Source organism: Orcinus orca, chromosome 1 (genome assembly GCF_937001465.1).
Source record: "Orcinus orca chromosome 1, mOrcOrc1.1, whole genome shotgun sequence".
Lineage (NCBI taxonomy): Eukaryota > Metazoa > Chordata > Mammalia > Artiodactyla > Delphinidae > Orcinus > Orcinus orca.
In genome coordinates, this window is record NC_064559.1 from 91,376,243 (window position 1) to 91,387,914 (window position 11,672).

An 11,672-nucleotide genomic window follows, 5' to 3' on the forward strand; every position below is an offset into this window, starting at 1 on the left:
TTCTTACTACTGTTGCAAATGTTGAGATTAATATATGCAAAAAGGCCTAGATATGCAAGTGTAAGGTATTATTGGCTGAGACACTGCAAGTGTGTGGCTTGGGGTCTGTTTAATGAGAGAAACCAAAGTGGGAAGAGCAAGATATATTTACTTATTAATAACATTTTTGACCTAGCATTTGATGGGGAACAGGAAACAATTGGAGGGGCTTCCCTGGTGGTGCAGTGATTAAGAATCCAACTGCCAATGCAGGGGGGACACAGGTTTGAGCTCTGGTCCTGGAAGATCCCACAGGCCACAGAGCAACTAAGACCGTGTGCCACAGGTACTGAACCTGTGCGCCTAGAGCCCGTGCTCCGCAACAAAAGCCACCGCAATGAGAAGCCTGCACACTGCAACAAAGAGTAGCCGCCGCTCACTGCAACTAGAAAAAGCCTGCTTGCAGCAACGAAGACCCAACACAGCCAAAAATAAATAAATAAATTAATTAATTAAAATTTTAAAAAAGGAAACAATTGGAGTTGTTCTTGATGTGTCTTCTTGTCCTGTCTTCAAAGGATCCTGTCTTAAAAGTCTTCCTGTGTTTGTGTCTCGGTAATGCAGGTAACGCCATGGTCTTTAAGCCTTCTCCCTTCACACCTGTGTCCACACTGCTGCTGGCTGAAATCTATACTGAGGCCGGCGTGCCTCCTGGGCTCTTCAACGTGGTGCAAGGAGGGGCTGCCACAGGCCAGTTTCTGTGTCAGCATCGTGATGTGGCCAAAGTCTCCTTCACTGGAAGTGTGCCCACTGGCTCAAAGGTAAAGACAAGACCAGTATAGGAGAACATAAATGGCATGTAGATCCGGCTGTGTCAAGCCTCCCCAGAATATATGTTGGAGGCTTATCCTCTGATTTTACCCAGCTTGTATTGGCAGGGAGTCTGTAGGTATTATTGGGCAGAAGTCTGAAGTGTGCTTTAAAAGTATGAAGGATAATTAGAACAGCCCACTTGTGTTAGGCTCATTGGGGATGGGAGTCATCTTCTCCTGCCTGTGTCTGAGAGGGCAGGCCCTGAGCTGTCACTTGTATTGTTTGGTGACTTACCTCATCTATAGCAGCCACCTCGGAAGAAAGGGTATTTTCTCAGTTTATTTCAGATTCATTGTTTTGACCTTAGTTTGTGCTCTGAACTGTGTCCGCCTTGAACATAGTAACAGTAATACAAAAGGGTTTCTGCCCATGACAGTCAGGGGAATTGATAGTATTTTTTAAATGAACTCCCTATTCAGACTATCAAGTGCAATTCTGAGGATTCTCTTCAGTGTTCTGGAAAAGAATATTTCAAGTAGACAGAGTACAAAGTATACTAAGAACAAGGCTGCAGGTCATGCATAGTTCAAGATGACTTTGGAGGGTCAGGATCTTGTTAACGTAGCATGTAATCTCATTGGTGTTAGACTTCTGAATGCTTTTGTTCTTGTTCTGTAAGATCATGGAGATGTCAGCTAAAGGAATTAAACCTGTTACCTTGGAACTTGGAGGCAAGTCTCCACTGATCATCTTCTCAGATTGTGATATGAAGAATGCTGTGAAGGGGGCACTGATGGCCAACTTCCTCACGCAAGGCGAGGTGTGTACCTGACCCTGGAAGAGGTTTAATAAGAATCTCGACCCCTTCATCTCACAGCGTGTTTTCTTTTTCTTTTTTTTTTGCGGTACGTGGGCCTCCCACTTTTTTTTTTTTTTTGCGGTACGCGGGCCTTTCACTGTTGAGGCTTCTCCCGTTGCGGAGCACAGGCTCCGGACGCGCAGGCTCAGCGGCCATGGCTCACGGGCCCAGCCGCTCTGTGGCATGTGGGATCCTCCCGGACCGGGACACGAACCCGTGTTCCCTGCATCAGCAGGCGGACTCTCAACCACTGTGCCACCAGGGAAGCCCTCAAAACGTGTTTTAAAGCTTATTTTGAAATAATTTCAGACTTACAGAAAAGTTGCACAAATAGTACAAAGAATTCCAATCTATCTTTGAACCAGGTCCCTCAGTGTTAACATTTTATCACATTTACCATTCTGTTGGTATGTCTGTACCTACATATGCATATTATTACTGTTTTTTTTTCTGATCTGTTTGAAAGTTGCAGACAGAAGATCCCTAACCTCTACATTCCTATGTGTATTTCCTAAAAACAAGTGCATTCTTTTAAATAAGTACAAAATACTTAGTAAAATATATAACTTGATATTAATGTAGTACTGTTACTCAATCTATAGCCCTTATTCAGATTTCTCCATTTGTTTGACTAATGTCCTTTTAGAAACAATTTTTTTTTTTGCTGGTCCAAGATCTAATCCAGGAAGATGCATTGCATTTACTTGTTGTGTCTCTTTACTCTCACTTAATCTGGAACAGTTTTGAAGTCATTCTTATCTTTCAGGACCTTGACATTTGTGAAGAATACAGGCCATTTATTTTGTGGAATGTCCCTCATTTTGGGTCTGTCTAGGTTTTGTCTGTTTTTTTTTTTTTAATTGGATTCAGGTTATGCATTTTTGGCAAAACACCACAAAAAAAGATGTTTTATATTTCACAGTGGTGTTGCTGACTTTGATCACTTGCTTAAAGTGGGTCTTTACTGTAAAGTTACTGTTTTTTCCTTTGTGGTTAATAAGTATATTGTAGGAGATAAAGGGAGACTATCTTGTTCCTTATCAAACTTTGACCTACTAGTGTTAGCACCCTTTGTTGATGTTTGCTGGAAACATTTTTTTCTGGTGGTCACCAAGAAAAATTGGTGTATTTCCAATTCTGTTACTCCTTCTACATTTATATAGTTCACTGTCTATTACAAGAAAGAACTTTTTTCCCTTTTCCCTAGTTTGTTTTTCATTCATTATATCAGCATGCACCAATGGATTCTTATTTCATTCTGCAAGTTATAACCCATTACTAGTATTATTTATTTTGATGCTCAAATAATTGCAGATTCAGATAGTGGGAGCCTCTTTCTGTGACTTTTTGATATGTTCTCATTATTCTTTGAGCACTTCTTTACTTCCTGGCACAGCAAGGCGTTCTAGACACGTCTTGTGCTTTCTCTGGTGGAGCTCTGTAATGAGCCATTTCGCTAAGGAGGCTTGGTTCCATTTAGTGGTAGATGGTATTTAGAAACCAAGATCTGGGTGCCAGCTGTACTCGTTTCTACTGGAGTATCATTGCTCATATGTCTTCTCAGAGGCCAGAGCCAGGAAATATATATTTGGCATATGTGTATGTATGTATACACACATCTATTTATGTATCCATCTATATTAATAACTACAAGTTTATACAGATATTTCCAGTCATTCCAAAACTGCAAGGTTTATCTTAGCCTCCTCCCTTTCATATTTATAATTTCCTTCTCTGACAGTGAGACATTTAGCTTCCATTACTCACAATATATGTAATTACTCTGTCCTACAATATGTTTATAATAGTTTCAGATTTGTGAAAGTACACTACTGTGAAAAATAAACCTAACTAGAGTGCAACATTTTTTTTTTACAGCTCTTTTTGTCTTTAGCCTGGGGTACAGTTAAAATTCTGTGTTCAGAAGTTAATGAGTCAGTTCTTCCTTCACCACCCCCTTCAGTATGGTTATGATATTCATTTTAAATAATGAGTTTATTCATTTCTGTTTTTATTTCATTTGGGGTTTATTTTCACCCATCCTTGCTTTAGGCGAAATACTAACATGGTTCTAAATGTCAGAATTTTACCAAAAAAGGAAACAAATGGCACTCCTCCTGTCCCTTCTACTCATTCCCGTTCCCTCCTGCTTCCAATCCATCCCTATCCAACCAAACCTGGTTCTCATTTTTCCTTCCTATTTCTTTTTACACAAATGACCAGGTACTTGTATATTTCTTATTTTCTCTTCTTTCTTCAACACAGAAGATAGCAGAATTACTGTTTTGCTTTTTTCACTTGGAAATCACTTCATTTCATAGAAATCTTCTTTCTTCTTTATAGCTGTGTAGTATAATTCCTTGTATAGCTGTTAGTTTATTCAACTACTCTCTTTTGGATGGGATTTAGTTTCCAGTATTTTGTGATTACAAACAGTTCTGCCGTGAATAACCTCGTGCACGTGTGTGTTCACATTGTTGGAGATACATTTTCAGAGTAAGTTCCTAGCAGTGGTAAATGTAATTTTTTGTACGTATTTTTTTGTGGTAAAATATATATAATATAAAATTGACCGTGTTAATCATTTTTGAGTGTACAGTCCAGTGGCATTAAGTACATTCACACTGTTATGCAGCCATCACCACCATCCACCTCTAGAACTCTTTTCATCTTATAGGACTGAAACTCTACACATTAAACAGTAACTTCATATATCCTTTTCTTCCCAGTCCCCGTTAACCACTATTCTGCTTTCTATCTATATGGATTTGACTATTCTAGGTATCTCATATAAGTGTTAGTCCTTTTGTGTCTGGCTTATTTCACTTAACTTAAGGTCTTTAAGGTTCATCTATGTTGTAGCATGTGTCAGATTTTTCTTCCTTTACAAGATTGCATAATATCCCGTTGTATATGTATGCCACATTTTCTTTATCCATTCATCTACTGGTGGACATTTAGGTTACTGCTACCTTTGGCTATTGTGACTGGTACTGCTGTGAACATTGATGTGCAAATATCTATTCAAGTCCTCGCTTTCACTTCTTTTGGGTATATACCCAGAAGTGGAATTTCTAGATCATATAGTAATTCTGTGTTTAATTTTTCAAGGAATTGCCATACTGTTTTCTACAGCAGCTGCACCATTATACGTTCTCACCAACAATGCACAAAGGCTCTAATTTCTCCACATCCTTGCCAATACTTGTTATTTTCTGGTTTTTTTGGTCGCAGCCATCAGAGTAGATGTGAAGTAGTATCTCACTGTAGGTTTTTATTTATATTTCCCTTATGATTAGTGATGTTGAGCGCATATATAATTTTGTAAGATAGTGCCATATTCCCCTCCAAATGGGTTGGACCAACTTGCATTCCTACCAACAATATATGTGTGCCTGTTTCCTCACGAGGTAAGGGGTGATACTTCATTGTAGTTTTAATTTCAATTATCTAATTATGAACGATATTGAACATCTTTTCTAGGCTTAAGGACCATTTATATGTGTGTGTGTGAATTGTGCATAACTTTTATCCAATTTTATATTGAACATCTAGTCATTTCCTTCAATTCTTTTTGTAGAGATTTTTTTCTTATTCACACATAGTGAAGTTCACTTTTTTTCTTTTTGGCCGTGCTGCAACACTTGCAGGATCTCAGTTCCCCAACCAGGGATCAAACCCGGGCCCTTGGCAGTGAAAGCGCCAAGTCCTAACCGCTGGGCTGCCAGAGAATTCCCAAGTTCACTTTTTTTGGTGTATTATACTATTAGTTTTGATTTTCCCTCAGTTTTTATAAGTTATTTAAATATTGGTGATAGTACCCTTTATCTGTGATGTACGTTGTAAATGTTTTCTTCCAGTTTGTTGTCTTGGCTTTGTTTAGGATGTTTTTGCCATGCAAAAGATTATTGATTTTATGTAGTCAAATTTATCATTTTTTTCTTTCATTGCACCTAGATTTTGAATACTAGTTAGAAAACCTTTTCCTTCACCTAGGTTATAGTAGAATTCACCTATATTTTCTCTTGGTAATTGGTTTTTTATTCTATATTTAGATTCCTTATACATTTGGGGTTTACTCCTGTGTACAGTATGAGATTGTATCTTTTTTTCCACATGGCTAACCAGTGGAACCATTTGTTACTAATTCATCTTTACTCTAGTGGTTTTAGATTCCACCTTTATCGTAAACTAAATTTCCTTGAGTACTTGGATCTATTTTTGGACTTTCTTTTCTGTTCTACTGTTCTGATATCATTTGAGTAGTATTTATGTTCATGTCTGTGGGAGGGTCTAAATAGTCATTACTTGTGTGTGTGTTTTCTTTTTAAATTTTGGTTGCGTTGGGTCTTTGGCACTGCGTGCGGGCTTTCTCTAGTTGCAGCGAGCAGGGGCTACTCTTCATAGCGCTGTGTGGGCTTCTCATTGTGGTGGCTTCTCTTGTTGCGAAGCACGGGCTCTAGGCGCACAGGCTTCAGTAGTTGTGGCACGCAGGCTCAGTAGCTGTGGCTCGCAGGCTCTGGAGTGCAGGCTCACTAGTTGTGACGCATGGGCTTAGTTGCTCTGTGGCATGTGGGATCTTCCTGGACCAGGGATCGAACCCATGTCCCCTGCATTGGCAGGGGGATTCTTAACCACTGCACCACCAGGGAAGTCCCATTACTTGTGTTTTTAGAGACAAACATTGACTCTGAACCGCCCTAGGTTTTTATTAGACTGAAGGCCTCAGTTCTTGATCTGTTTTTACTCTTCAGTCCCTTCCACCCTTACTTCCTGCTCTCAAAATATACAGCCGAATTGAGGATCTGAGATGAAGAAACAGAAGTCCTATGGGTCATATGGATCTACTCATTGCTTTAAGGAAATTTATACAAAAACAAAGGCAGAGAGTTTGTGTGTGGGGTACTATGTCCACAATTACATGTGTGATCCTATTCAGTATGGTGATAATTTTTAGAAGTGGAACTAACCTTTAAAGAAAGTATACTGTCTCTTTTAAATTTAAAGCTGTTGAACTTTTTATCCTTTTCCTTTTTTTCCCCTCTCATCTACATATAAATTTTTATGTGTCTGTCCTTTAGGTTTGTTGTAATGGTACAAGGGTATTTGTGCAAAAGGAAATTCTTGATCAATTTTCAGAGGAAGTGGTGAAACAGACCCAAAGGATAAAAATTGGAGATCCCCTTCTGGAAGATACAAGGATGGGTCCCCTGATCAACCGACCACATCTGGAGCGAGTCCTTGGGTTTGTTAAAGTGGCAAAGGAGCAGGTGAGAAACAAGTGGAGGTGAGATGAGAGGAGGGGGAGGGGTAGTTACTCCTAGGTTACTTGCTCTATGCTTCTTTCCTATGGTCATATCCATTTGGGAGCTGTATTCTGCATTGTACTTGCAGTGGAGTGACTAAGTATGCATTTGTTCAGGACACAAGTGGCATTTCGGGAATGCATACTGGGGTTTTATGTTTAACATAAAATATGCGTTCTTTTTTGGCAGGGTGCTAAAGTATTATGTGGTGGAGACCTCTACGTACCTGAAGATCCCAAATTAAAGGATGGGTATTACATGAGACCTTGTGTGTTAAGTATGTCCTCTTCTTGTTTGCTTTTAAACAGTTTGAATTAAATGTCAGACAAGAATATTTATAAACTGTGTATATGGTATAACGCAAGTGTTGGTAAACTGTGTGTCCCTGCTACTCAGATTTAAGGAGTAGAAGTTCTCCCTTACCTTGGAAGCCTCATGTGTGCCCCTTCTCTTCTTGGACAATGATATCAGTTACATGGGACTTAACTGGGTGTACAGCTGTTGTTCTAGAATCAAGGCACTCCAAAAAAATGAAAGGCATGTTTGTTAAAAATTCAGTAATGAATTTCTTTTCTCAAGAAAGTTGGTAAAGAATGTGCTTTTCTTTGAACTTTAGGTCATCAGTATAATAAAACCAATTTGTTGGACAATATATTAATATTTTCAAAAATTATATGATATAATAATTTTAGCACTTCCTTTCAATCTGAAAAATCTCCTGGTTTGGACAGTCAAGTATGTGGTCATCCTACTGTCCTCACACCCATCTCCTTCTCTTCTACTGGGGGTGACACCGTTCTAGATGTTGTTGTTGTCATTTACTTTTCTCTGTCATTTTATATTGTATCTCCTATAAAAATATTGCTAGTTTCCTTGACTTTAAAAACCTATATATAGATGGAATTATGTTGTATAATTCCTTACACCTTATCCTGAAGATAGATTCAGCTGATTTTTGTCCCTGAGGTTGATAGTGGTGTCACACTTTTCAACCCTTGATATTTGGTGCAGTTTAACCTTTTAGGTCTTGCTAAAAAGCTAAAGATCTGCTGAGGTTTAAGGGCTGTGAATTTAGCATCCATGCCATGGATTAGCTTGTAGCTATTAAGGAAGAGGGAAAACTTACTATATGTTTTTACATAGAAAATACAGGTTAAACAGTAGTGTATATGGTATTATCCCAAATCTATTAAAAATCAAATATGTGCATGGGAAAAAGAAGGAACAGAGAATATGCATCATATTTTTTTAAAAGGAATCAGGTTTTTTGTTTTTAAATAAATTCATTTTATTTATTTATTTTTGGCTGTGTTGGGTCTTCGTTGCTGCACATGCGCTTTCTCTAGTTGTGGTGAGTGGGGGATACTCTTCGTTGTGGTGTGTGGTCTTCTCATTGCACTGGCTTCTCTTGTTGTGGAGCATGGGCTCTAGGTGCATGGGCTTCAGTAGTTGTGGCGCGGGGGCTCAGTAGTTGTGGCCCACGGGCTCTAGAGCACAGGCTCAGTAGTTGTGGTGCACAGGCTTAGTTGCTCCGTGGCCTGTGGGATCTTCCCAGACCAGGGCTCGAACCCGTGTCCCCTGCATTGGCAGGCAGATTCTTAACCACTGTGCCACCAGGGAAGTCTGCATCATAATATTGATAGTGGATTTCTCTAGATGCTGGGATTAAAGGTGATTTTTTATTATACTTTGTGCATTTCTGAATATTACAGATTTTCTACAGAGAACATGTATTTTACAATTAGGAAAAAAAAATGTTTTTAAACAAACTGTGAACCTATGCAAAGGACAGGGAGCTAACTACCTTAACTTCATTCTAGTGATTCTGAAAGCCTTGTTTGTCATCTACAGTGTCAGTATCACTTGGAAAACTTGTTAAAAATGCAGATTTCTCATCCCTGCCCTAGACCCCCAAATGTCACTTTCAGGGCCCAGGACCTTGAGATCTGCATGTTAATAAGTCCTCAGTACATTTTTACGCATATAAAATGACTGGAGAATGACTCCAGAACCTCAATCTTTAGATTCATTTACTTGAGATTTGGGGCTAAAGTATAATGAGTGTTATGTGTGGGGCAGGAACCTTTTCTTTTCTCGTAACATCAGCTGCCGCTTTATCCCCTCATCTCTTTTGACTCTCCAATATAGAATGCATTGCACACAGAGCCATACTGTGTTATCAACCTGTGTAAGACAAACTGTATTCTGGGACTGTTGGGTAATGAATTATCTTGAGTAATTTAATATTCTGGCTAACAATTTCCCTAAAAATTGTATGTGGATTAGTAATTTTCAAAGATTTAGATTATAATACACTATCCTTAAACACAACCTAATATTATTTAATATACCTTTGAAGGTAGTTTAGGTGTCCCCAGAGTACAGTGTAACATACACACGACCAGAGCGCTGTTCTTACTTTGTATGCACAAGCTCTGATTCATCTCTTATGAGATTTTAGAGTCCTCCTCTTTGTAGATACGTGAGCAGTTGGTTTTTAGCTTTGGCTAGTGTAAAGCTGGTGTTTAAAGTAGGGTTCTCAAGCTGCTTTTCTGTCTCCACATTGTTTACATGTGTCACACAACCTTACAAACAACATATCTCACTCCATGCGTGGTTTCCAGCATTGAGGTGAGCTGTTCTTCAGCCAAAGTGTGGATAAAAGCACCATTGTCTTGAGGATCAGTGAGGTTCAGTATTTCACATCTAAATATATGAGCTTCTTTAGACATATATGCATATTTTAAAATGTCAAGTGTGAATTTAATCTTTTTAGGGATTTAGCCACTTAAAAACTTAAGTATATTTTCATATAAAATGAACACTCCTTCAGTTATTTCTAAGTTATTATTTTTACATTGTATTTTCTTTTTTAAAAATATTGTTTCTCATTCTAATCATATCAGTCATTAAGAAAATGTGAAAAAATATAAAAAATGTTAGTCATGTGTAACATTTTAACAGAAATCGGGAGGATATATACTGTTTGTACCTTTTTCAGTGAATGTTAATCATGAGCATTTACTTATTAAGTTTTCTTCAAAAACATTACTTCTTTTTTTTAGTAATCATTTTAATTCATTTGGAGTGCATCCTATACACACACACGCACACACACACACACACACCATCGTTTTTGTTTGTTTGGTTTTTTTTGGCTGCGCTGAGTCTCTGTTGTGGTGCATGGGCTTCTTAGTTGTGGCACGTGGGCTTCTGTAGTTGTGGCACGTGGGCTCCAGGGCATGCAGGCTCAGTAGTTGGGGCACGTGGGCTCTCTAGTTGTGGCGCACGGGCTTAGCTGCCCTGCGGTATGTGGGATCTTAGTTCCCCAACCTGGGATCGAACCCGCGTCCTCTGCATTGGAAGGCGGATTCTTAACACTGGACCACCAGGGAAGTCTCCAAAACATTACTTTTTTTTTTTTTTTTTTTTTTGCGATATGCGGGCCTCTCACTGTTGTGGCCTCTCCTGTTGCGGAGCACAGGCTCTGGACGCGCAGGCTCAGCGGCCGTGGCTCACAGGCCCAGCCACTCCGCGGCATGTGGGATCCTCCCGGACTGGGGCACGAACCCGTGTTGCCTGCATTGGCAGGCGGACTCCCAACCACTGCGCCACCAGGGAAGCCCCAAAACATTACTTTTTGATGCTTCATAGAAGTTCATCATTGGGTTGTGTACCATTCACGTGATCATCCCATCTATTTTGGATGTCTAGTGTGTTGCTTCTAGTTTTGACTGTCACAGGAATGTTGTGATGGAAGTCCTTGTGTGTACATCCTTGTACACCTCATTAGCTATTTCCTTATGATGAATTCAAAAAATTAGATTTAGAATGAACACAGAGGCCATGGCTCCTTAATACATAGTGTTGAATCGTCCTGCAGAAAGGATGCTCGGATTTATATTCACACTGAAAATGTCACCTTGAAATTTCTCTAAAGCCGTGTATTCACTGTTTACTATGAACAGGAAATTTTAACGTGCCAGAAATAATCATTCCTTTGCTGATGTTTGGTTTTTTAATAATGTTTGCAGCTAATTGTAGAGATGACATGACCTGTGTAAAAGAAGAGATTTTTGGACCGGTTATGTCCATTTTATCATTTGACACTGAAGCTGAGGTTCTGGAAAGAGCCAATGATACCACTTTCGGACTAGCAGCTGGTGTCTTCACCAGGTAGGTGGGGAAGGACACCCCAAGTGGCTTTGAAGAAATGGGGCTGCAGTGTCTTCTTAGATATTTAATTGATCTTGTTCCCTCACTGGAGTTTGCCCTCACTGCGTTTTCATCAGCACTTTCTATTTGCTTCAGTTAAAGTCAAAAGATGGCAAAGTAGCATTTCACAGTTAGCCCTGAATAGCTAGAGAACCCTAGTGTTGAGTTGAAATTAAGCTATTAGCTTTATTGATGAAAATTCTATCCTTTTTTCATTCATACATTGAATAAATATTTAAGTTTCTGATCTATGTAAAGCATCATGTTAGGTGCCTATTAAAAACATGTATGTCAAGGAATTTAGAAATCCATAAGCATATAAATACTGGGCAGTATCCTTCAAAGCCATGATTTTTAGCTTTATAGAAGTCCCTAAATTGGAATGCATTGTAACACATGTGGGCCTTTTTTCTATTGTTGTGTATTTAGGGTGCTATTTCCAATTTTAACTGTTGTAAGTAATGTTGGGATTAATATCTTTGTACATAAACTTTAACCAC

The 11,672-nt window shown here is 39.0% G+C and overlaps 1 protein-coding gene across 3 annotated transcripts in view; it reads left to right on the forward strand.

The window, feature by feature from the left end:
* Window positions 1-11,672, forward strand: part of ALDH9A1 (aldehyde dehydrogenase 9 family member A1) — a 28,397-nt gene that overhangs the window by 11,856 nt on the left and 4,869 nt on the right. For all 3 annotated transcript variants that reach the window (XM_033409743.2, XM_004282047.4, XM_033409744.2), the window contains 5 exons: window positions 604-800; window positions 1,472-1,612; window positions 6,733-6,921; window positions 7,147-7,234; window positions 10,992-11,133. In XM_033409743.2, the coding sequence (XP_033265634.1) occupies window positions 604-800; window positions 1,472-1,612; window positions 6,733-6,921; window positions 7,147-7,234; window positions 10,992-11,133 (757 nt within the window). The remainder of the gene's footprint in view (window positions 1-603; window positions 801-1,471; window positions 1,613-6,732; window positions 6,922-7,146; window positions 7,235-10,991; window positions 11,134-11,672) is intronic.